The sequence below is a fragment of the Ciona intestinalis genome, chromosome 10 (assembly GCF_000224145.3).
Source record: "Ciona intestinalis chromosome 10, KH, whole genome shotgun sequence".
In the NCBI taxonomy this organism is placed as follows: domain Eukaryota; kingdom Metazoa; phylum Chordata; class Ascidiacea; order Phlebobranchia; family Cionidae; genus Ciona; species Ciona intestinalis.
In genome coordinates, this window is record NC_020175.2 from 272,303 (window position 1) to 297,822 (window position 25,520).

Consider the following 25,520-nt stretch of genomic DNA (forward strand, 5'->3'; position numbering starts at 1 on the left):
TGAACCCATGACCTTTTGGTTAGAGGTGCCAGACATAATTATATTTGCAATGCTATATATGTAACACATTAAAAAAATAAACAAAAACAAATATTTTTTAAAAAAAAGATATTAATATCATTATTTAAAATTAAAAATAAATATTGAAAAATCAAACTTGTCAACAGACGTAGTGTTTGACAACACCACAAGTGCATGGTCGCTATGGGAACATTGGGGGGAATGTACGAGGACTTGTGGGAGTGGGTTCCGTAAACGAACACGCCATTGTGATGTCAACAATCGGGTGGTGGGTGAAGAGAGGTGTCCACGAGGAATCCCCAGGGGTGATCAGGTGGAGTTTTGCTCGACAGAAACTTGCGGGGGTGTTGGTGGGTTATCTGTTATTATGCTTTAAAATATATTAAGGTGGGGGTATGATGGGACAACTTTTATTCTATTTTTTCATCCAATTTAATAGTAAACAAAGAAAAATAAAACCTGTATCCGCGCGAATCCCATTGACTATTGCTATTTGTTTAAACACAATCAGGATATTTGATATTATGTGCAAAAGGTGTCCCATCTTCCCCACCCTACTAGTTGTGATTTACTCAGCAGCTAACTTATGTTATCTACTTAGCAGAATGCTTGGAACAATATACTGTGTGTGCCAGGGTGCTTGGCATCCGCCCACAATAAAACGCCACAACACTTGGCACTGTTTTATAACAACTCCACAATAAAAATGCTTGCTACATCTAGATCAGAGGTTAATGGTTTAAGACTTGTTGCTCACATTGTTGGGGCATATTTTCCTTGTGTAAGACACAACATAGACTGAACTAGGGGGTTAAATGGGATTTAGCAACCTGGGTGTTGGGGTTACAACTCTGACCTTAATCTTGTTTCCAATGGCATGCCCTCCTGTAAGACCTTACCCACATATATTGCTATAGAGTATTAATTGTTTAGGTACCTTACTAAGTAGAGTAGTAGACACAAGTAAATATTCGATGTTACATCATCTATGTAGATGAATTTGCAAATACATGGGATGCATGGGAGGAATGGGGAGAATGTTCGCTTACTTGTGGGGATGGAAAGCAATCAAGGTTTGGATTAGAAATCATCCTTGTATTTATGTTTATATCACATGTAGTAACAGAGCACAGTTTATACAAGGTCAAATAGCATAACTTTGACTTTGTTTAACATAAAAGACGTTGTAACCTAGAACAAAGTAAAAGACGTAAAATCAGACGTAATGCAAACACAGTATATTGGTTAAACTAACAGTGACTCTGTAGTGTCAGAGAGAACGGTATATAACGGTAAACCAGCTTCGGCGTCGCACGGGAAAAATAATAATAACAAGCACCAGTATTCCCAACAGAATAATGATAACATGGAAATACGGGTTAAACTTATACCCAATGATTACAACAAGTGGGGTTTAAATTTGTTACATATGTGAACGTGGTGTATTATTGTGTTAGCAGTGCGTGGGATTTTGAAGTAATAGAAAAATAAGAAGTTTTGGTAATGTAGTTTTACATCCAAAACAGCTCTTACCGCTGTTAGGTGTATTTGAAAATGCAATACCAAAGTACACTGAGTATTAGTCCATGAGATTTCCTATGTTTAATAACTATGAGCGTAACTGTGTAACAATGTCACCCAGATTTGTGACAACAATGAACCCACATACATGTATTTGATAAACCACATATGTGCAAACCACAGATCTCGTGCATGCAAAGAAGGGGGAATTTGTTTTGGGGATAAAGTTGAAAGTAGATCATGCGGTGAACCTTGTATGCCAGGTAAGATGTATTTTATGTGTAATATCTGTTTATAATGTCGTGGTGTGCCGGTTATGCCACATTGCCACATAGTGTATTAAAAACTCATCTGTCACCCGTATCTTTACCATTGTAGGTCCTTAGTTTTTATTAAATTTGATAAGTGTTTGTAGTTTAATGGAGCTGAAAGCTTGTCAATCCTTTAAACCCGATTTTAAAAACATTTTGACCAACTTTGGCTGTTGTAACTGGCACGAGGTGTATGCAACAGAACATGTGTGTTGTAACGACTGTCGTTGCCCCGCCATGCAAGTATAAATAGCTTGTCAAAAGACAAGCGGGCAGGAGGTGTATTAAACAAAATAAACTGCCGTTTTTCACCTTCTGAAAAAAAAACATAAAGCAAATTTTATTTCATATCTTCCCAGTTGGAACATGGGAGGAATGGTCGTTGTGGACGAACTGTCCTTCATCGTGCGAGGGTACGAGGTGGAAGGAACGTGTGTGTCGTTACGTGGAGAACCAGATCGTTACAACTTGTGTTGGTGGAACTAACAGTGTGGGGAAGCAAGTAGAACGTCAGAAGTGTAGGTTGGAGGTAAGTGGGGGGGGGCACATAAGGCTGAATCTGATTTACCCTGAAGCTAATCTGCTGTTAGGTTTTTATACAAACCAGCAGAGCCAAAGTATATTTGGTGCATTAAGTTAATGAGGTTGTCTAAGTTTAACCACATTTTAACAATGCTATTACAGATTTTAATAAAAATACAATAAAACATGACATGATTGGCACCTATATTTGTATGTAGAAGTAGAGTTAATAGGTGTGTTTCCTTATGTTTAATTAATATGTTTCCCTATTGAATGTTTTCTTTAAAAACTTTTGCTTTTTATTTTATGTTCTTGGAAATAAAGTAAAAGTTGTCCCTGTTGTTACGTTATTATCTAGTTAGTTTTTTATACAAATTTCAGTTTGCATAATGTTTCAGATGTGCAACACTGCTTTATATAATGAAGATAGTAGTGTTTGGTCACCATGGGGGCAGTGGGGGGAATGTAGTAAGTCTTGTGGAAAAGGGACCCAATGGAGGTAAGTGGGACCCGTAACAAATAATGGAACCCATGTAAAGCGATGGGACCTATAAAATTTATTGTATTCTTGATGTCTAAAACACAAGCTTTCATTACAAATAAAAATTAATAAAATGTCAGTCAGATGCAAGTTAACCTATAAACAATTGTCAAAAATATTGGTGTTTTTTTTATCAAAAAAACTGCCGTTAAATATTTATATAAGATGAGCAACGTTTTGTATAAAGTAGTTTAATGTAAAGTCCCTTCCATACTCGTAATATTTTGATATTCCACAGGCTGAGATCTTGTTTAAAAGCCGAAGCATGTTCTGATGTTTCAACCAATGGCAGAATATGTAACACTCAGTCATGTGATGATGGTAATTGTTTATTAAGTAGCTTGGATGGATATGAATATAATGTTACTTATTTTATCCTTAACTGGCAGGAAACAACAGTCGCTATAACACAGGTGTTCTGTTTCATACACCTTGTGCCAGCTTACAAGTTACTGTGACTTTAATTTTGTGGGCGTGTTTTGTAGCTTTGTGGGTTTGTTTTTCTATATAGCTGCCACTTTAGACAACCCATTGGTGACCAGTGGTTTTAAACATAACAATCTCTATTACACTCATGATGGCTTGAGGAAGTAACTGTCTTAATTTTAAACGCATAATTATTTGACTTGATAAATATGATTTTCTTTGGAATAACCAAGTTAAACTCAAACATCTGCTGATCATAGCTATATGAAAACTAATTGATCATTAATTTATGCAAAGACTTCTGTCTACCTAATAAATCATGAGTCCGCACTTTTTGCAAATTCAGATTTCGATTCTGACGACGACTGGGAAACCACGACTCAGCCAAGCACAGTTGCTATGACAACCCCAGCCCCCAGGTGGGGTGGGTGGGTTATAGTTACTAATTGTTCGTCTTCCTGTGGACCTGGGGTGGTAGTGTTACAACGAACGTGTTACAATGCAACTTATCATCTAAGTGAGAATTGCTTTGGTGTTCAAGCCACGACAGAGAATAAAAGTGAACCATGTGAAGTAGAAGTAAGATTTTGTGGATTGTTGGTTGTTTAACTTAACAGCGGATAAGGTAAATGTTTAAATTCTTATCGCCTTGTGTTTGACACTCATGTTGCAACTAGGTACAGAGTATAAGGTGTATGATCATGCCATATGCACCTGGTGTATTTAAGCGAGTATAAACAATGTCTGAGCACAAACATGACATAATGCAGTCCTTAATTTCTAAAAGATTTTTTACAAAGTCATGTTTTGTCCTGTTTGTGATCAAGAATAGTAATCAGACAAAACATTTTACCAGTTTTAAAATGTGTACGCAGAAAGGAATGAATCTTGTTTATTTCTAATATTAAGAAAACGCCCATTTTATAACTCGACAGCGAGCATGAGGTAAATGAAAACACAATGTGTGTCTGCTGTCTGGTGTATAAGAAGACACCAATGATATAACTTAACACTTAGCATTATGGGTATATCTTTGCTGTTTTACCTAATTCAAACAGGAATGTCCAGTGTGGGGACTTTGGTCAGCATGGGGTGAATGTACGGGTCATTGTCAACAAGCTTTTCACTCAAGGTAAGAGGAGTTATAACATTGTATTCAAATATACAAGTGACAGTTGGCACACAGGAGTAGGAGTTGTGCAACCTCATGTTGCGACGGGCCAACCATGGATATTGAAGAATGTGATCTGGCTGAATGTAATGTCACAAGTAAGGAACCATAGTTGGAACATTTGTACAAACATTTTGATTTATTTCAACATTTTTAACATAGATTGTTGTTGATTATTACTTCTCTATGGATTTTCTGGTTTGCCTAAGAGTATTTTCATTAACTTTGAATGTTGTTTAACATGGTATGTAATATCATTATTGCACAATATAACCTTGCTTGCCTAAAAGTGTTCCATTAGCTTTATGATTAACTAACATGCATTGTAACCAAATGATACTGGTTTCAAAACATATTGTTGATTCTAACAGTACATTTCCTTTTCTAACAGAGCCAGCATTTAACGTTAGTGCGGTATATACCCTCGTCAACACCACCCTGTGTACACCTGGTCGATTCTTAACGGGAGATATTAATGCTGACAATGTAACTGATATTGTTTGTGTGGAGGATACGGGATACTTGTGAGTTACATAATATTTTGATTTATTTCTTAGTGAAGATGATGTTATAAGAATGTAGAGAAGTGAATCAACAGTATAACAACAGTTGGATAAACATGCTATGGATAAAAAGTGTGGGAGAAAGAGCTTCAGTTATAAATCACGGATGTTGCGCCCAACATATGGTGAACTCACACTGAGATCTAAAATTTAATTAAAACAATTTACTTTGCAGTTAGAAGAAAAGTATGCGTTATGTGGAAAATAACACAAATATATGTATGTTTTTAACTGTAAGCGTGTTTTAACAACTGTTGTTTTGTTGCTATATCCTGTCTTTTCGTTTAAAATATTTTTAAATCTTCGCTACCATAACAATAGAGACAAATGAAGTTATTATAATTTATATATTGTGTTTCAGATGGTCACAGTTAGGGTTGGGAAATGGAAGTTTTAGCGAGGTTATCTTCAGTGAAAGACGAGTACCACAGTGTCCGATATCTTTAAATGCTAATATTTTGCTTGCTGATATGGATGGAGATGGAGCAGATGACTTTGTTTGTCATTATTCCTCACAGTGAGTGGAAATATCAATTCTGCGTTGTAGCTTCCTGGGTGTTGACATGATGCGTGAACTATGGCTCACATGTTTCCGTCCCATGGTGTGCCAACCTTATGTAGAATAGACGTCGGTTTATAAGCTACATATAGAACCAGACACACAGTATTTATTATTGCCCAGTGTATACCCCCTGCATTATAGGTGTCTTCAAGTAAACATAAACACTATTAAAGCTGACCATGAATAAAATACAAATAATTAATTTTTATTTTCCAGTCATTACTTTCAATATCTTTCTTTGACTGATGGAAAATTTGCGGAAGTTCAAACTTCCTTTTCGATCAACAATTATTGTATAAGCGGGTTAGACATGAAAATTCTAGCTGGGAAACTTGATGAAGACTCTAAAGATGATTTCTTCTGTCAATATTCCAAGCAACCGGCTCTTAATGAATCTGTATGGTATATTCAGATCTCGAATTGATTAATCTTTGTGTAGTAACGTGCAGTTGCTAACTCAAACTAATTATCTTACTCTGCGTTTATGACGTCACAAAGGAAATGTTCGATACCAGATGAAATAGCTGATGATGAAAGGTGGTAGCGTGTAGTTTACTGTCAAGATATATAACTGAAACTGCAGTGCTAAAATTTTTCGTATTTTATACATTGCGTTTGTACGTGTTCTGGAAGCTGGGTTGCGCGGAATCTTGTCACGTTTTTTTACTGTGACGTCGCTAACATATGTTAAACTGCACGCGACGTTTAACAAGGAAATACAAGTTTAAGTTACTGTGGTGAATCTAGCATTGGTCCACTGTTTATGTAGTTAAGTGCTTATAACGAAATAACAGTCGGGGTCAAGCCCTATGAAATATGCAACCAACAAATACTAAATCTAACAAATAGGTTGCCATAACCAGTATATAATAGGTGGGGGAGATTGGACATTTTTTGTATAGGGTGGGGGAAAGTGGGATAATTTTTTTGTCAAATTTGCTAGTAAACAAAGAAAAATCAAAGAATTTTAAAATCGTGTTCTCACGACTCCATAGATCGTTGTTAATTGTTTAAAACGCGGCCAGGTTGTTTGAATATTTTGTGATAAAGGTGTCCCATCTTACCCCACAAAACTATATTTTGTCTGCAATGTCATTATCAGTCTCAGAAGAAATTTGAAATTTACCGATTACTGGCTTTTCCCGCTGGAAATCGCCCGACTCCTTTTTGTGCAGGTAAGTAGTCATATAGATCTCCTTTCGTCGAACAACTGTTGTTGTTTTAAGCGAGAATTTTCCGCTTTTTTATTATTATTCTTTATGGGTGAGGTCCTTGACAAGGGATTTAGGCCCAGTACTCTAACACCCGGAAAGCCGATCCAAGTCTTTCATGCGACCGGTTCCGCGACATCGCAGTCAGACACGTATAGAAACGGTCTAAGTTGACCACGCATTGTTGTACGGTCGATTTTTTTTACTTCAGCGGTTGTACATGCGGTTTTGAAGTTTTTCCAAATTTTTCAGAAGCTGTTTTGTGCCTGCTCACAAGTTACCACGTAATGTTCTGTAACTTGGTGATGGGTTGTATTTCTGTATGGCTGACAATTCGAACAGCCTTGTGGCGATTATACATTTGTAATGCGAAGTAAGAATATAAACAGTCAGTTGAACTAACATATATATATATAAATATATAGAAGGGTGGGGGAAGATGGGACACCTTTAGCACGTAGTTACCAAATATTTAGATTGTGTTTTAAACAATTAACAACGGTATATGGGAGTCGGGAGGATACAGTTCTATGATTATTTGAATTTCCTTTGTTTGCTACCAATTGTGACTTGAAAATAGAATGAAAAGGTGTCCCATCTTCCCCCACCCTACTATATATAAACTTTGTAACAAAACAATAAAGATGCGTTATATATAAATAAATACCACTGCAAGAAAAGATTAAAATTAAAAATGTTGCAACCGAATGAAATTTATAAATTTTTTAGGTGTGTTACGTGAACGAATTTTAGGTGCGACTGACCAGACTGGTGTAGGATTTCTTAACAGTTTTATGACATATAAAAACTAATATAATTAAACAATTAGAACGGATAATGCTTGAATACACTAACGTTTTGACCACAATAATCAAATACACCAACATTACTCAACCATGCACCACAAGAACTGCCGATCTTATACAATATTCGGGCGGATTTAACAAACAGGAGAAAAGGCGCACTCGCGCCACGACGACCAATCATGCTCAAGGGTGGTTTAGCAGGAGACGTATCAACTCAACACAAAAGTCAGTAACAACGAGAGTAAAAATAGAAACAGTGCAGAAGGACGCCACACCAAAATAGACACAAAGGCCAACATTCAACACAATAAAACAATACGTCACAGTCACAGGTGTCAATCATTGAATTGGCATTTCTTTATCTTTTGGGTTAAATGCTGATGGAGGTTTTTTAATTGGCAGATACGTTCTATGATATGTATTTATCCTGCTTGGTTTTCAATATTTTTAGATACGACATCCAGTATTTACGTAACCCATTTTTACTGACAATGTTCTCGAATTGCTGCTGCTTCCCGCAGTGTTCCCCTGCATGTTTCGATCAGTTGCAACACGATTGCTGTTTGTAATGTGTCCAACGTTAAGGCTTGAAACGTTGCGTAGTTCATACGCGAATGTAAATAAGTAGATTATTGCTGAGTAGACAAGGAACCATTCTGAAACAGTAGCAACCATGTACAAAGTTTCAGATGATCTGTCGATCTGTAATGAGTTGGTTCAGTAATGTTAAACCAGTATATATATATAATATGTGTATGTGTGTGTTTTGTATGCTTATGAGTTAACCTGACGCTCATAGTTAAGTTGGTGCAGTTATTGCAGTGTGTGGATACGCAGACATCAACTTTTGGTTGGTTTGGTCATTTATATCCTCGTGGGTAGAAACTAAATTATTTTATTCATATCAGGCAATAGTAATTCTTATTAGCGCAGTGTAGAAAAGCGTGCGACGATCAAGACGTTGATAAATTCGCTTTTGAACTAAATCCGAAACATTGGCTTTAGTGTATAGGCAGCTGTATAGTTATAGCAGCGTGCAATTATATAATCCTTATAATAGTATTAGATTAATTAGAAAGTAAATATTAAATACAGTACTGAGGTAAGATGGATACTGTTAAAATAGAATAACATCCCGTATTTCCTGATCGTGTTTTTTAACAAAGTCCGTTTACAGTCGTGAAGATGCGGATATATAAATTTGTTAATGGTTTTTGTTTACCAAAAGGTACGGGAAAACAGAACCATACAAGAACCATCTTACCCCAACCTACTTTATTTAAACAAAACTAAGATGCTTCTTACTTACCCTAGCCAGAATAATTCCTATAAGAACTATCCACCGTGGAGTTTGGAGGTTAAGGGAACATCAGGATGGCGTGATGCATATGTGTGTTACTGTGTTATCTTATTATTATACTTGGTTATTCGTTAGCTAAATTATATCGGAAAAGTAGTTGTAGCTAAATATGCCTTATCTATCAACAGTCGTTACAGGGGCAACGACAGTCGTAACACGGGTTTTCTGTTCTATACACCTAGCTCGCTTACAAGTTATACCCTGTATATAACTTTTTAAGTATAAATTGTCCATTCTCTTAAGACTTATAGGGTCTTATAGCGAGGCATTCCATATAGGACCTGGGAATCAGGCTGGAGTTGCCCATTTCCCCAAACGGAAGTGGTTATAACGCGTGTGTTCTGTTTTCATACATTTTGATCGCTTACTGTCTGTGCGGTTGAGGACTAATGGTTTAGGCCAGATTTGTCTCGTTATTCCATTTTCTTATATATAACGCCATAATAACTATTTTAAAAGGATACACACAACACCAGATGCAGTCCCTGTAGCGGCCAGTAGGAACCTTAAAGCTACTACCGTCTTATGTGTAGCAAGTCTGCACGATAATATGAAAACTAGCCAACTGTATATAACGGATCCCACGAACGCTATGCCGGCTCCGATCCAATGCGGAACTGGGACCAAATTCCACTGTTTGGAAAAATACATGAAATTCTGGTTAGTGTGCTAAAAATGTCTAGGTAGCCGTGACTTTGGGTCATTGGTCAACTCTGACTTGGTTACCAAAATAATCGCGTTTTAAACAATATAATCAACGCTATTTTAGGTTCGTATAAGGGTACGGTTGTATAATTATGTAAATATCATTTGTTTACCATCAGATTTGGACGCGAAACAAGATTAAAACAAATATCTTCGTGAGATCATCTAACTACAGCCTATTACTTATAAAACTGGTTTTTCTTTTGGAGCTGGAAAACGACCCATATATAGGGTAAATAATTTGGCTATTTATTACGTATGCAACTTTCGGGGAATACCCACCTGGAAAGCACCCACCATCGTTAGGCCAAAACAGGAAATGCCGCCAATAATTATAGCAGCTGTATTGACACGTGATCCTGGAATGTGGTGATCGACGAATCTAGTGAAAAAATAAATGTTTTCTTTGCGTGGTGGGGCAACAGCAGTGGTTATAAGACGGGTGTTCCATTTCATACATCACCACTTAACTCTATTAGTGGGCTAAATCGTAATAATAGTATGTTTAAACCCTACTATATATCAAGCGTCCTTACTTGTAATACGAAAACATTGTAAGCAACAGAAATATCGCAGCCCATGTTAAAAATAAGGTGAACAAACAACTTTCCGGGGGGGTTCCCCCTGTGTTGCTGACGTACGGCCACAGCGGAGGCGACACCACGTGGCCGCTTGTAACTGCTATGCCGTAGCTGTGATAGAAAAGTTAGAATTTAAAACAAGTTAAAAATAGCTGTTTTGGTAAAAACACGTAAATTTTAATATACTAAAGTTTCGTTTTCCATCCGCCAAGTTATACACAAGATAATTGTATGCGGTCAGACACGTATATAGGGTGACGGGCTAGAATTTAATGAGAATTATATAAACTTACCAAATAAAGAATCCCACCCCCATTAGTAAAAATACTGCTGTAGGAAAATATACGAAAGACTTGACGACTCCCGGCATCACTTTTTGTGTTAGATTTTAAGCTTAATGTCAGAATATTAAAATATTCCAGGCGGACTTATTAATAGAAATACATTTTAGATTTTAAATTTGTTCTTACAGATATTATTTGGGCTTACTACTTAACTGGGAACTTTTAATACACCTCTGCTTTTTCTACACAGCACCTATACTTATATACAAAGCAGGTATTTAATTATACGAGTTGCCTTTAAAAAAAGAAAGCTATCTACGGCTATGAACATGTTTACTGTCGTTTACTCTTCATTGTAATATCCAGCCTGACTTTTAATATCCAGTCGTAATCTTTTATGTTACAATATATTTATATTGCGCATTGTAGAACACCTGTGTGAGAAGGCACTTGGACATCCAAGGCATTATGCCATATGTGTGTTTAAATAGAAATAGAAACCTGGGCTATCTCGTGAAAAAATTATATTACACAAACCCTAATATTGACATACAAACAGCAAATTTCCAAGATCGCGCGACAATCAATGGACTTGATTTACCAAGGGATTGTACTCGCATTGTTACGACATTCTCGAAGGTTTACGACTTGTGTCAATAACCTGGACGTGAAGGGCGAACCAAGTGCTTATGTATTTTTGTGGTGTAAGATGGATACTATTGGCGCATAACATCCCATATAGTAGGGTGGGCTAAGACGGGACACCTTTAGCACATAATATCCAAATATCCTGATCGTGTTTTAAACAATTAGAATGGGTCTATGGGAGTCGTGAGGATACGGTTTTATAATTTTTTAAATCTTCTTTGTTCACTAACAAATGGGACAAGAAAACAGAATAAAAAGGTGTCCCATGTTACCCTACCCTATTATATATCATAACGTTTTATAGTACTCTAGGGAAAGATGGATACTGTTGGCACTTAAAATGCAGTCGTAAAAGTTACATACATGGTAACTTGTAAGCGGGCACGAGGTATATGAAACGGAACATCCGTGTTATAACGAGTGTTGTTTTTTGGCCATTTCGATTTTTGTTCACAAATAACGCGAACATTTGTTGAATCGTGCGATTGAACCTCTCAGCCAAACCTGGAGAATGAGGATGGTATGGCGTATTCTTAAACTGGAGTAACCGACAGATTTCCTGGAACAGCAAGGAATTAAAATCACACCCTGGACATATAGGCGGCGGTGGATATTCCCTGTGTCGATCCAATGAAACACCAATGTTTTCCGCCATAAATCAGGTAATCTTTTCGCGATAATGTCCGCATAATCTAAAACAAACTGTTTAAACCGCGCGTACTGGTCGTTCGTTAAACCTTTTAACGGAGTCAATCACAGATGCCAGATATTCGGGGAATATTATAGGTTTGGGCTTCGTTTTTTCTATTTTCAGTGAGTTTAATGTTCTTGCAAAACAAAGTTATTACCCGAGGTTGGCTAACTTGGCGCCGTAGCACAGTTGGTCAGCGCGCCTGCCTCTAACCTAGAGGTAATGGGTATAAGGCGCTTCGCTTCTATACCATCCTGGGCGTATGTGTCCTTGGCCAAGACACTTAACGGCAATTACTGCAATCCAGTGGTCACTAATAGGTTGTCTAAATTATCAGACATACAAAAAAATCAAAAAAATCCTAACAAATATTCACCCACAAAGTTACATAGCCTACATGGTAACTCGTAAGCTGGCACGAGGGGTATGAAACAAACCACACGTGTTTAACGACTGTCGTTTTCCGGCCACGCAAGGATAAAGTAAGTTACATTCATGCATTCAACTTTAAAGACAATATATGCGGTGTTTACATAGTTTGTGCATCGACATAAATTTCATTTACCATCTACTCTAGCATAAACATCACAATGGTTAAAGTGGGTAGGGCAGGGGTTTCCCCTTTTGCAAAACAAAAAGCAATACATCATTAAATTACGTCAAGTTGTTTGGTTACTTAAATACATATTGTGTGATAATGGTAAAATCGAATCTAATATTTCGTCAGGTAAGTTAAATGTTGTTGACTTGTTTTGCAAAAATAATAAAACTTATTACGAGTTGTTTAGTTTTAACATTACTGTTGTGTTTTTAACTTAAAATGTTGTTTTTTTGCAGTTGTTTGATTCGGACACATCAACATACACGTATTTGCTTGGATGTGAAAAAACCAAAGATGCCATGATCATTGAACCTGTACTTGAATGTGTAAGTTTGAATGCTATAAATGTTCTTCCATGTTTTATCTATTAATGAACGTTGTGTGTTTATGTTGTATCTGTTCCTCTTTTTGTTTATCAAACTATTTAAAACCAAACTACATGTTGTTTAGGTTGAAAGAGATTTAAAACTTGTGAATGAGCTTGGGTTGAATCTAATATATGGAGGTGAGTTTTATCAGGTTTTTTATGTACTATATATATATATAGGTATATATATAACTTATAATAACATTTACTTCAAACTGTTACATATTAGTAAATGGTCTAGGCCCAGTCTGCAGAGTATGGCAGTTCCTGACGAGATCTCGCGCGTGCAAGACGGTTATTTTTCGCGTGCACGCGTGCTATCATTAAAAATCTGCCAGCAAAGCATGCACATTTCAAGCCACGTTAGGAAATCTTACCTATTAATTTAATACGTATTTTTTTTTCTTTATTTAATTAATTGGCGTGCGTGGGACAAATTGTGGGGTGCATTACCAAAAGTCGGTAAAAAATCGCGCGTACACCTGCCATACTCTGCAGTCTGGCTCTAGGCTTGACGCTGCTATCATTGTTGGTGTATGTGTCCTTGGACAAGACACTTACAGACAAACCATGATTCCGTCTCCCCGTATGGCAGATGGACATTTGTCTTCTAAGTCCATGAAACAAATGACAGAATATTCTTTCACTTAATATTGGCCTCTTGGTTTGTAATTGGCTGTCATTTGCTAATTATAGTTGTTAGTTATGATATATTGATATATAGTGAAAGTATGCATATTAGATAGGCTAGCCTAATGAAGTTACACTCTGAATCTGGGCAGTCATTAACGCAATAATGATGTATAGTGTATCACTGTCTCTGTGGGGTAAGATGGATACTACCACTATAAGCAAATAACATCCCATATTTCCTACTCGTGTTTAACAAGTAACTACATTCCTTTGAAGTTGTAAGAATGCGGTTGTATAATTACGTAAATATTCATTGTTTACTACCATATGTAAAGATAAGTGAGAATGAAAACATGAACCATCTTACCCCAAGCTACTGTATTAAAGTAACTGTCAACCTGTCACTTTACTTGTGTAAGCTATTGCATGCAATACTATACAGTTAACACGCATGTACACACTGATCACACCACTGGCACTGGTCAGATCAAGAAGTCTATACCAAACTGTAAATCGGTGTTGGGAGCAAATAGTGGTGGAAAAGCTGATCTTTATTTGAAAGATGGAGATAATCTGTTGGTTGGAAACTTGGTATGTTCTGTTTAAAAATAAGTAAGTAGTTATGGTGTGGACACACTTACTAAATTAGATGAGCCTTGAACCTGGTGTCCTTTGGTTGCGTTGCAAAAATTACTTACATGTATGGAGATTGGTTTATAAGTTTTGTTGAATGTGTGACATAGTTTTCCGTAATTAAACGATAAAGAATAATATGAGTTGAAATAAACTTAGATATTTTACTTAGACGGTTGAATGTCGATACACACCTGGTCATACTCTGGGTTGTTTCACGTTTGTTCTTCATGAAGATCGAATCGCTTTTACCGGGGATGCTGTCTTTGTCAGGGGGTGTGGGAGGACTGACTTACATCACAGTAACTATTAGAAAATTTGTAAAAAATAGTTGCATTACAGAAGGCTATTTGTGGGGAAAAATAAAAAAGGCATTTTACCCTATTAAGTCAAGCTAAATTTGCTGTTGTATTTTGTAAAGTAGTTGTATGTTTAAACCTGTGCCAGCTATAAAACTTGCCCTCATTATGGCTGGGATACTTTGAGCTGCTTTCTTTTTTGTAAGTTTCAAATGATTTATATCAACATTACTATTGGTGGCAACCTGGGGTGGTGTGCGAAAGTTGTGTTTTCTGCATTAATCAGTAACATTACAACCAAAGTTAGATTTGTTTCACAGGAATGGCTATCTATCTTCACCTGTCTCCCTGCATTTTAAAAAGTTTTATTATGATATGGCATTAAGCAGATATGATTATTGTATTTTATTCTTAGGTTGTGCGAAAACTCTGTACCACTCCGTGCACAGCAAAATATTCTCATTACCCTCAGATTATAAACTTTATCCAGCTCATGATTATAAAGGTGAGGTTTGTAAGAAATCTAGTTTGGCCATTATGTTAAAAAATGTAATCACCCACAGGCCACCAAGTAGCATACATAGTAACTTGTAAGCTGGGGGTGACATTGTTAAAATGCAGTTCCATGTATATTTGTCAAACATAGGGAACCCCATTAATGAATGTGGTGAATGCAATATACTTTGTCTCTGCTTGATGACATGACACCCTAGCCAGCTTAACATTACGTCTTATATTGAAGGTATGAGTGTGACAACGGTGGGTGAAGAGAAACTTTACAATCCACGATTAACTAAAACTGTTGATGAGTTTGTGCAAATAATGAGCAATCTTAAACTAGATTTACCAAGGAGAATAGGTAATATAAGTAGCTTTGCAAGGGACCAAGCTGTATTGGTAAGGTCCTACTGTAAGGCATGCTTTGCTACTTAGAAGAATTTAGGCAACATTTGGCTCATATAAAAATTTGCTGCTGTCTGTTGTAGGTTAGAATAATAGAATATCATCATTGGTAATGGATTTTAAACAAAAATAATATCTGAATATGATTAAATGTTACTTATCGACGCTAACAGGGCAATGACAATCCTTGTTATAAAGCGGAAAGTCATTATTTTTTGAGGTCTTTTTATGTATGGCTGACAATTTAGACAACCATTTAGCGGCCACAGTCTGGAACTTGTATCCTTTAAAGGGCCTAAACACACTCAAATGTACCTCGCTTTAATAGATAGAGTGTGTTTTTCTAATTCCAACGACACCTTACTTGTTTTAATCGGTTCTGTATAACCAAAGATATTCCAGCTCAAACACCGTGAAATTCATAAAACTGATTTGAAAGTTGCTTGGCGAAAAAATTGAGAAGTGTACTAAGTATTTTTGGAATCAATAAAACAGTCGCTTTATGAATTTACCATAAAAAAACAAAAGTGATGTGGGGTGTGTTTAGGCCCTTTAAGTTCAAGGCAACATGCTAACCACTGTGCCACGGCGCACCAGACATTTCATTATATGTTTACTTTTTCAGATACTTCTTATCCTGCAAACCTGGTGTGTGGAATTCAAGACTAATATACCATATGGTCAAAACTAATAAATTTTATGCTTATTAAAAAATCAATACTGATCATTACTCGCTACTAACTTGTGTTTTTTACCTCGATTGGTTGCACTAGTATTATGCAATCGTTGTTTTAATAATTACCTAATGTAAATATTTTATGTTAATTTATATTTATTTCATGTGATATTGTATTTTGTTTATGCAAAAAAACTTGGCAATTATTTAAATCTATTTATTTATATATTTGATTTGTATCTTAACCTCAAGATTTAATTTGTGGTAGTTTTTGTGTCTATGGTCCCCTGGAATAAAATTAATTTATGCTATTATGTCACGGACAAAAGGTGTTTCTCTTTGGAAACAGGATAAATAAATTTGATCAGATTGTATTTATTCTTGAAGTACCTTATGCTCACTGTCAAATTATAACATGGGTGTCTTCTTATACACCAGGCACACATGGTGTATTCCTACACCTCATGCTTACTGTCGAGTTATAACATGGGTGTCCTATTATACACCAGACACACATGGTGCATTCATACACCTCATGCTTACTGTCGAGTTATAACATGGGTGTCTTGTTATACACCAGACATACATGGTGTATTCATACACCTTATGTTCACTGTCGTGTTATAACATGGGTGTCCTATTATACACCAGACACACATGATGCATTCATACACCTCATGCTCACTGTCGAGTTATAACATGCTTGTCTTCCTATACACCAGGCATATAATATATTCATACACCTCATGCTCGGTGCAAGAAATTTAAGCATTCTACCCTTTACAGTTTATTTAAAATTAAAATCATAAAAAACAAAGAATTGCAGTCGTAACGAAGTCTATAATTTAAAACATGAAACATTAAATTTGACTTTTATGTTAAACTTGTGTGCGTGCTATGTTGCTCGGTGTGTTCAAATATATTTCGAAAGTCGCAAATATTTCAGGAATTTTCGTCACTCATGTTTTGATGGGGATTCCCCCTCCACGAAATGATCTGAGGTCATGCTTCGTCATGCTGCGTACGTGACTACGTCATGTTTTGCATAACAATATCGAGTATAAGAAACTGGTGAAGTGAACACTATGTTATTATCATTGAATGGCAGGTTAAGGTATTCTATATAAGTTACTGTAAATAGTAAAATGAATGCAGCACAAAGTTATCGGTATTTATGTTAGATAGATAAGGTTTGTTTAGTTACTGCAAAGTTAAACAATAAAAGCAAATACTAAATGTGTAGAATTTGTAGCACAGATTTAAGAATTTTACAAGATATATATCTGTTTTGAAGTAACCTACATTGAAAATGACAAAATCCAACCTCATATTTCGTCAGGTAAGTGTTAAATAAAAATATGAAAGTTATGCAATGTATAAATGAAGTTTGCTTTATCTTTGCGTGCCAGAAAATGACAGTCATTATAACACAAGTATTCTGTTTCATACACCTCGCGCCCACTTACCACCAATGTAGTTCTGACAACTCATTAGTGACCACAGGTATGGCGCAATTGACGTTAAGTGTCCTGCCCAAGAACACGCCCACAATAGTAGCAACGATGAGCCTTAAACCCATAACCTCTGTGTTAAAAGCCGAGAGGCACGCGCTGCAACCAACTGTGCCACACAGCCAGTTATAATCATTATAATGCTTTGCAAATTTAATAACATTATTGTACAATTATTTCCAGCTGTTTGACAAAGACACTTCCACGTACACTTACTTGCTTGGTTGTGCTGAAACCAAAGCAGCAATTATCATAGATCCTGTACTTGAATGTGTGAGTTTATTTTGTTTTTATTGGAAATATAAAAGTAATTAAAAATTAAACCGATAATTTAAAGAATGTTTTTAATGGATCATCAATGCTTAGTCACAGAAGTGTTTATTAATAGAATGTGAATGTAACTTTAACTTATTCATCCTTTCATGATAGTTGTTATAAATTGTAAATATAGTGTTAAAAACAAGTGTAAATTTTAGGTTGAAAGAGATTTAAAACTTGTGAATGAGCTTGGGTTGAATCTAATATATGGAGGTGAGTTTTATCAGGTTTTTATGATTTATTTCAAGACATATAATATTTGTTAATAATAACGATGATGTAAAATTTTGTTAAAATTCTTTATTGTAAAATGTTTCCAAATATACAATCAGGCTTTGCTTGCAAAAATTAGTATTATTATATGTATTTTACTGATAAAGTGGTTTAAAATGTTAACAACCTGTTTTTGTGGTTGAATAATCATCGAGCTTCTGGAAGCTTTTGCTCGGTTTTTGACCCAAAATTCAGTTCTATAAATAACTTTGTTACACTCTTTGCAGTGAATACGCATGTTCATGCTGACCACGTTACTGGCACCGGTCAGATCAAGAAGACTTTACCAAACTGTAAATCGGTGTTGGGAGCAAATAGTGGTGGAAAAGCTGATCTTTATTTAAAAGATGGAGATAAACTCTCATTTGGAAACTTGGTATGTAGCCTTTCATAATATTATTTTTTATAACCTTTTTTGCTAGTTTTTATTATAAGTGATTTTGAAGTAAAAGTGACTGGGCCGTTCATATAATTGTAACAAAAGTTCAAGGGATTTCAAACTTTAATGGGTGATTAATGGCACATAAAACAGAAACATTGCCGTCACTGCTATAGCAGCAAAGTTAATGGGTTGTCCGGTCAGTTGCATATTTGGTTAGCGAGCCTTTATCTAGCCCCGATATAGATTTAAAGCTCAATGCTATCATTTGGCATTATGTCTATTCCATGTGCAAAAGTGCAAGACACATAACCACACATATTCCTGTCACCATAGACCATGGAAAGCAGGTCCACACCCGGTCACACAGATGGTTGTTCAACTTATATTCTACATGACCAACGTGTTGTGTTCACTGGAGATGCTTTGCTTATAAGGGGTTGTGGAAGGACTGACTTTCAACAAGGTATGACTATGCTTTCACTTATGTGCAGAAGGTTTTTGTAATTTGCTATTATTCGGCATCGTGGGAAAGCTGGTTAGCACCTTTTTCTCTGACCCAGAGGTTAAATTACTTAACAGCAATTACACCAACTTTTTTTTAACAGCAATTACACCAACTTTTTTTTAACAGCAATTACACCAACTTTTTTTTAACAGCAATTACACCAACTTTTTTTTTAACAGCAATTACACCAACTATTTTAGGTTTCAAGTTGTCAGCCGTACGTTACAATAAATAAGAAAAAAAGTCAATATGTTATTATGTACATTCATTCATTATTCTTAGGTTGTGCGAAAACTCTGTACAACTCCGTGCACAGCAAAATATTCTCATTACCTTCAGATTATAAACTTTATCCAGCTCATGATTATAAAGGTGAGGTTTGCTAAGATTCTGATAAATTGGCTACTACATTGTTAAAAATATAATCACCCACAGGCCATAAAATAGCCAAAACAAGTAGTTTAATTTCATTGTTTTGGATTTAATTTTTAAGTATAATTTGTCAAACACAGGGAACCCCATTAATGAATGTGGTGAATGCAATATACTTTGTCTCTGTTTGGTGACATGACACCCTAGCCAGCTTAACATTACGTCTTATATTGAAGGTATGAGTGTGACAACGGTGGGTGAAGAGAAACTTTACAATCCACGATTAACTAAAACTGTTGATGAGTTTGTGCAAATAATGGACAATCTTAACCTTGCTTACCCCAAGAGAATAGGTAAGTGACTACTTATACAATAGCGAAGGTTTAAATACTTAAAAAAAAACGGGGAATAACAGCAAAACAACAGTCGTTATAAAAACATGGTTTCGAAAAAAATGTGTCAGATAAACGTGTGACTGCTAAACCCACAAAAACACAAACCAAGTTTAATATAAATTTCATATTTTGCACAATAAACAATATACATGGTGACTTTATACACATTTCGCTTAGTTATAATGTAGGCTTTATATTAAAGTCAAACACATTTTGAGTTCAACATTGTGTCTCTAACACAAGATAGAGAGTAACTTTTGCAGAATGCAGACGTACCACAACTTAGCAGTTGGTAATAAAAGTTAAATTCACTCCCATAGTGTTTACTCTACCTTAATACGTCAATATACAAACATATTAAATATTAACCAGGCACACATTAATCTATGTTTAGAAATTGACTCCTAATATATTTTATACAATAGTTATAGCCTAGTAACTGTTTAAAAATTGGTCGTCTAAAACAAAAAATGCTTACTGTATAAATTAAACGGATCTTCGTTACAGAAAAGATGTAATATGTCATATAATACTACAACGTATATCGAAGTTAATCGAAGTCCAAACACCTTAAGCACAATATTAGAAAATTAGCAAAAGCTGTCAGGATAAAATGTCACAAAAATTGACAAACATAAATTTAAGTTCAACAAATAGTGCAAGTGTGTGATATAACATATTTCATCTAAGGTGACATCATTAGTCTTTTATTCAAATGGAAAAATCATCATTTTTGTATAAGCTTTTCTTTTTTTGTGAAAATCCTTTTTTTCTTAAAACCTATTAACAAATATTACCACTACTGCACTTAGTTTTATTATTTTAACTTTTTTTTCCAGATGTTTCAGTTCCAGCCAACTTAGTTTGTGGAATTCAAGATTAATCTGTTCACCGTATTCATGACCATATTTGCATTTAAAGTTTTATTGATATTTACGACACAATTTTTCTTCACTTAGTTACAAGTAGTTTGTAATCTATGCTTAATTTAGTTCACTAGTTACTAAATCTAACACGTATTTTCATTTATTAATCCTAGCCAGTGTTTTTAAAGTTTGGTTTTTACAAAAACTGGTTTTAAAGTTTCAATATATATATATATATACACGATTCGCATCTGAAACGTTTCTGTTTAAAAAAAAGACTATGCTTAGTAATGTAAGAAGTAAAACTTGGATGTTACGTTTGTATTGAAACTTAAGCAGAAAATTCATGTTTTTTCACCTTTAAGTTAAAACCATATACAATAACCTTTTAGTTTTTCAAACTATTTGACAACCACTGGCTTGAGTATTTTTATTCATTTCCTTCATGCACTTGTAGATTATTTAATTCTTAAACAAGTTTCCGTCACCCTTGCCTTAGATTTGAACCCTATATCTTTTTCAAGGACAAATTGAATTTTATTATCAACCCAGGTTAGGTTGCTGATATATTGTGTACCCATGTAACCTATATTGTATTTTAAGGTACCCTGTATTGTATAAAGTAAAATTTAACATTATTTACAGATTCATTTTAATTTGTTTGGTTTTTGACGAGTTTTACTCAGATAAGCGGGACATCATGCCCGCTGTCGAGTAACAATATAGATCGCTATATCTACCACACATGATACATCCATGCCCCTCATGCTCACTGTCGAGTTATAGCAGGCAGCTTCTAGTTACAGTCTCCCCATCTTTCTTAACTTAAATAATTGTTGATGGAATCTTTCTCTCACAAACTGATAAAACTCGATCTCAAATGCGAAAATCCTTCGCAGTTTTGTTTCCGTTTCTTTGGACGGTTTCTTCTTATACAAAGTCTTGGTGCCTTCGATTTCTAAGGAAAAACGAGTGAAATTGGACCGAAACTGTTTGGATGGAATTGTGGTTTCACGGGCATTTGTATTGCAAAGGTTATAAATAACCCGCATTTAAAAGGATAGATATTTTGACTTGCAAGAAAAAGTCACACAATATCGATGAGGTTTACATTAATTATCTATTAGCGCATTCTCACCTTTAGAAGCGTGCAAGGTTGCTGCAATTCCTTTAAAATACCTGTAAACAGACATATATATGAAATTTGTGTTTTCTGAAATTTGGAATGCGTGCCAAGACATTCGCCGCGGGCATGCGGATATACAAAACAACAGAGTAAATAGCTCTGTAAAACAACACAATTGATGTTTTGTTAATAAGTGCGCGCAACCGACCTAAGTTGTAACCCGGGTGTCGTATTTCTACCGCTGTTTGCCGCCTCACGCTGTAGTGTGTTTTGCGCTTTGTGTAGTGAATATGTAACGGCATTGAGTCAAACTATCGCAGTTCTTCAGGACTTGTCGCTGGTTCATGTTACCACAAGAGTAACAAGGTAGAACCCAGTGGTCGTGTATGTGTCAGCCATACATTTGAAAATAAAAACAATCCAAAAAATATTTACACACGTTATTTATATAGTAGTGTGGGGAAGATGGGACACCTTTTCATTCAATTTTCCCGTTTAATTTGGTAGTAAACAGAAAAATTCAATCCGATTTTCCCTCAACCTACTTTAGAATTTTGTTATATCTTCTTAACACGAGAATAAATAGGTGTTATTCGTAACAGCGTGTGCTGTGAGTTGTTTGTCTCACCTCGGTAGCAAAGCTTCCAAAACCTTTAGTGAGTTTTCCATTTCCTCCAACAAACCGACGGTCGTATAATATTTCGCTGCATTGTACATTGCTATGTGTAAACTTATATTGTTGTAGTTTCTGGGGAGAAATGGTGGATTGTCAGTTTATGTTACTTGTGGTCGTATGTTGGCCTTTGTAGCGTAACTATCTCCGTTCCGTCCAGTTTAAAATGATCATACAACGTTTATTTAAACGAGTATACGGTGATGTCGTATAAAATTGTCCCGGAATTGATATTTAGTCCGGTGCTACTGCGCATGCGCTGCAACGCCAAATTTTATAATGTTCGCGCTAGAAAAATGACTGATAGTTAAATAAACTCTCCAGTTGCAGTTCTACTAAGTGGAATATTTTGTTTGGAATGAATTTACCAAAGCAAACGCTGAGGCGTGTGTTTCAAGGGTATATACACCCTGCATTCAACCGTAAACCGGTTATGAAATAGCGCATAACTAATTGGTGGCCCTACATGTTGCAACGTTCGTAAAAATCATAGCTCTGTCTATGACTATGTGCACGAGTTTTTTTTTCCGTTCGGCGCCTGCGTCTAACCAAAATGGTCACGAGTTAGAGACCTGACCCTGCTACTTCTAAAATAAGCTACATACGTGGTAAGACATTAGCGGGCCCGAGGTGAAAGAAAAAAAAACACTTGTGTTATAACGGCTGTTGTTGCCTTATCACGCGAGGATAAATAATTTACATTCATTCGTTAATTTATATCACTGGTAAGCCGTATTGTCGAGACTTTCCGGCAAAAGTGTCATAATAGTAAAGGTTACGAAGCGCTGTATCAGCATCTGGTAAATATTATAAACCTCCTACCTACATACAGGGTGGTTGCCACAGAAATAACGCAGTGCTGATCCATTGTTATTTTCTTGGATGCATTTGTCAACGTCTTGTTTCATACATTCGTCCAAAGTCTGTATAGACACCACGTTATGTTAAAAATCAGATAAATGCATTCTGTTTATCGCGACAATGCCATAGGCATAGATTAAAAAATCTCCACTATGAGAGTAGCAACCATGGATAAGTCATTTAAGTTCCCACCCACAAGGATTTAAATGACCAAACCAACCAAAAGTCTTCACAAATTCAGTTGCATAGTTTTAAATAAAATTTTACTACTAAATGGATCAATAAAATAGAATGAAAAATGTAAAATCTCCCCCACCACCCTACTGTATCACGCCAACGCGTGCCACAGGAAAATTGTGAACTAATTCGGCCATACACGGTCTTTATACTTAGGAATAATTGGCCGATATAGGCCGTGGTCCATTCTATAATTACCAACCAAATCATTAACACTCCGCCTCCATTCTACTTTTACTGTCCCATTATTCTTCACAAATCCATGCCTGCTGTAATAATAATGCGAGACGAACCGATCAATTGGGTCCCGTATAATATTGATGTAAATTGGGGTCCCAAACCCGAAGCTGCAAAACAGTTCGTAAAGTCATGTTTTCAGACATCGATGTAGGTAATGGTTTAAACTTGAATGGGCAGTTACGTAATTACGTTTCTATATCAAAGAATCGAAGATGTCGGGAATAAATAACGTTTTTTTGGAATCTCAACATCCCGGCGATTTCTTTCTGTTGAAAAGAATTGGAAATAATTTAAAGAAAGCAACATTATAGTTTTAATTAAAGAATGAACGAACGAATGGGTGTATTTATTAATCCTCGCGTTACGGGAAAATGAGACTAGTTCTATAACACGTCCTGTTTTCTTATAAATTACCAACAAGGTGACATATATACGTTGTTGACTCCAAGGTGGGCATAAGGTGTATAAAACAGAACACCAGTGTTATAACGTTCTTGCTCCACCATGCGAGGATAAATTTACATTCATTCATTTGTTCTTCAAGAAAGAGCATAGGGTGCATGTATTTTTATTGTACTTTTAGTTTATGTAAAGAATAGGGTGCATTTACCTCACCTGAACATTAAAGGTCACGTTTTCCTCCAAAGTCGGATAATTCACCGACATCAGATGGAAGTTTAACTTTTTACTTAATACACGAAGAGCGTCCAACAACGAGGTACTTCCGCACTTCGGTACTCTGTTATATACCACTGCTTTTGTACCATCTTTCACTGACGTCATGACCGGGTACTTCCGGTCTAACGTTGATGACGTCATGGTTACGTCAATAGGGATCTCGAATTGAGATATCTTGGAGCTTTGGTCGTCGAGCACCCTTGTTGTTATTGGCAACGTGCTAAAGCTTTCTTATAAAAGGAAACACAAATGTTGTCATTAAATGAAAACAACTTGTTTATCCTTGCATGACAAGGCGCTAGGCCAATGACAGTTTATTTTATACGCATTGTGCCTGCTTAGAAGGAAATATAACGCTGTGTGTTTAATGAATGGTTGTATATGTAACTTGTTTTATCCTTACGTGGCAAGGCAACGGCAGACGTTATAACGCGGGGTTCTGTTTCATACATCTTGTACCAGCTTACCAGTTGTATATGTTATGTGTAGCACGACTATTTTCTATACTTGTGATACTAGTAGGGGGAAGATGATACATCTTTTGCTCTAATTTTCTCTTCCCATTTGGTAGCAAACAAAGACATTCGAAGAAATATAAAACTATATCCCCACGACTCCCATAGACCGTTGCTAATTGTTTAAAACACGATCAAAACATTTGGACATTTTGTGCTAAAGGTGTCCCGTCTTATCTCATAGTACCATGTACTACTTTTATTATGTATTTTGTAACTTTCATATAATAAACTAAACTAATTACACAGCAGTTGCTCCAAATAGCTGTGATGCATATTTTCCTAAATTTATATTTCTTACTTTGACATTCCTTGTTTCCCAGCTTCGTTACTTGAAACATAACACATAATGCTAACAACAGCAGAAACCCTGTTGCTATTTTACGTTTCATAATGAACACAACTGCTTGTATAGTACGGACAGTATATAAATTACTGCTGGCAGCTGCGTTTTGTATCAACGGTGGAAATGTAATTAAACATAGAAGCAGGATACGTAATTAATCATACAGAACTGCAACATTATATATCG

At 35.8% G+C, this 25,520-nt stretch overlaps 5 protein-coding genes and 1 long non-coding RNA gene across 9 annotated transcripts in view; 3 read left to right on the forward strand and 3 right to left on the reverse strand.

The window, feature by feature from the left end:
• LOC113474581 overlaps positions 1-2,535 on the reverse strand; it is a 22,807-nt gene extending 20,272 nt beyond the window's left edge. Inside the window, exon 1 of the long non-coding RNA XR_003396272.1 lies at positions 2,525-2,535. This is a non-coding gene — a long non-coding RNA (uncharacterized LOC113474581). The remainder of the gene's footprint in view (positions 1-2,524) is intronic.
• Positions 1-6,380, forward strand: part of LOC108949856 (A disintegrin and metalloproteinase with thrombospondin motifs adt-1-like) — a 16,694-nt gene extending 10,314 nt beyond the window's left edge. For all 3 annotated transcript variants that reach the window (XM_018813820.2, XM_026836254.1, XM_026836255.1), the window contains 11 exons: positions 1,016-1,094; positions 1,726-1,805; positions 2,213-2,382; positions 2,774-2,874; positions 3,155-3,237; positions 3,689-3,921; positions 4,401-4,474; positions 4,529-4,611; positions 4,905-5,037; positions 5,438-5,593; positions 5,855-6,380. In XM_018813820.2, the coding sequence (XP_018669365.2) occupies positions 1,016-1,094; positions 1,726-1,805; positions 2,213-2,382; positions 2,774-2,874; positions 3,155-3,237; positions 3,689-3,921; positions 4,401-4,474; positions 4,529-4,611; positions 4,905-5,037; positions 5,438-5,593; positions 5,855-6,062 (1,400 nt within the window). In that variant the 3' untranslated portion in view covers positions 6,063-6,380. The remainder of the gene's footprint in view (positions 1-1,015; positions 1,095-1,725; positions 1,806-2,212; positions 2,383-2,773; positions 2,875-3,154; positions 3,238-3,688; positions 3,922-4,400; positions 4,475-4,528; positions 4,612-4,904; positions 5,038-5,437; positions 5,594-5,854) is intronic.
• Positions 6,381-7,728: 1,348 nt separating this feature from the next.
• Positions 7,729-10,863, reverse strand: LOC108949817 (DNA damage-regulated autophagy modulator protein 1-like). Its single transcript, XM_026836263.1, has 6 exons — positions 10,595-10,863; positions 10,257-10,412; positions 10,003-10,102; positions 9,480-9,648; positions 8,965-8,990; positions 7,729-8,357 (listed from the first exon to the last, which is right to left on the reverse strand). The coding sequence occupies exons 1-6, from the start codon at positions 10,669-10,671 to the stop codon at positions 8,103-8,105; spliced, it is 783 nt and encodes a 260-aa protein (XP_026692064.1). The 5' UTR covers positions 10,672-10,863; the 3' UTR covers positions 7,729-8,102.
• Positions 10,864-12,564: 1,701 nt separating this feature from the next.
• On the forward strand, positions 12,565-16,410 carry LOC100175617 (persulfide dioxygenase ETHE1, mitochondrial-like). Its single transcript, XM_002127985.4, has 8 exons — positions 12,565-12,651; positions 12,762-12,851; positions 12,976-13,030; positions 13,968-14,116; positions 14,331-14,460; positions 14,873-14,962; positions 15,200-15,316; positions 15,986-16,410. Exons 1-8 carry the CDS (start codon positions 12,622-12,624, stop codon positions 16,027-16,029), a joined length of 705 nt encoding a protein of 234 aa, XP_002128021.1. The 5' UTR covers positions 12,565-12,621; the 3' UTR covers positions 16,030-16,410.
• Positions 16,411-17,258: 848 nt separating this feature from the next.
• Positions 17,259-21,613, forward strand: LOC100177990 (persulfide dioxygenase ETHE1, mitochondrial). Its single transcript, XM_002127891.4, has 8 exons — positions 17,259-17,375; positions 17,731-17,820; positions 18,024-18,078; positions 18,366-18,514; positions 18,854-18,983; positions 19,308-19,397; positions 19,634-19,750; positions 20,632-21,613. Exons 1-8 carry the CDS (start codon positions 17,346-17,348, stop codon positions 20,673-20,675), a joined length of 705 nt encoding a protein of 234 aa, XP_002127927.1. The 5' UTR covers positions 17,259-17,345; the 3' UTR covers positions 20,676-21,613.
• On the reverse strand, positions 21,142-24,499 carry LOC101241979 (uronyl 2-sulfotransferase-like). Of its 2 annotated transcripts, none has more exons than XM_026836264.1 (7): positions 24,411-24,499; positions 23,985-24,061; positions 23,758-23,902; positions 23,280-23,380; positions 22,413-22,532; positions 21,797-21,837; positions 21,142-21,616 (listed from the first exon to the last, which is right to left on the reverse strand). In XM_026836264.1, exons 1-7 carry the CDS (start codon positions 24,459-24,461, stop codon positions 21,459-21,461), a joined length of 693 nt encoding a protein of 230 aa, XP_026692065.1. In that variant the 5' UTR covers positions 24,462-24,499; the 3' UTR covers positions 21,142-21,458. The 2 variants fall into 2 exon arrangements, with proteins under 2 accessions (XP_026692065.1, XP_026692066.1); XM_026836265.1 differs by having other exon boundaries at positions 24,406-24,481.
• Positions 24,500-25,520: the final 1,021 nt, after the last annotated feature.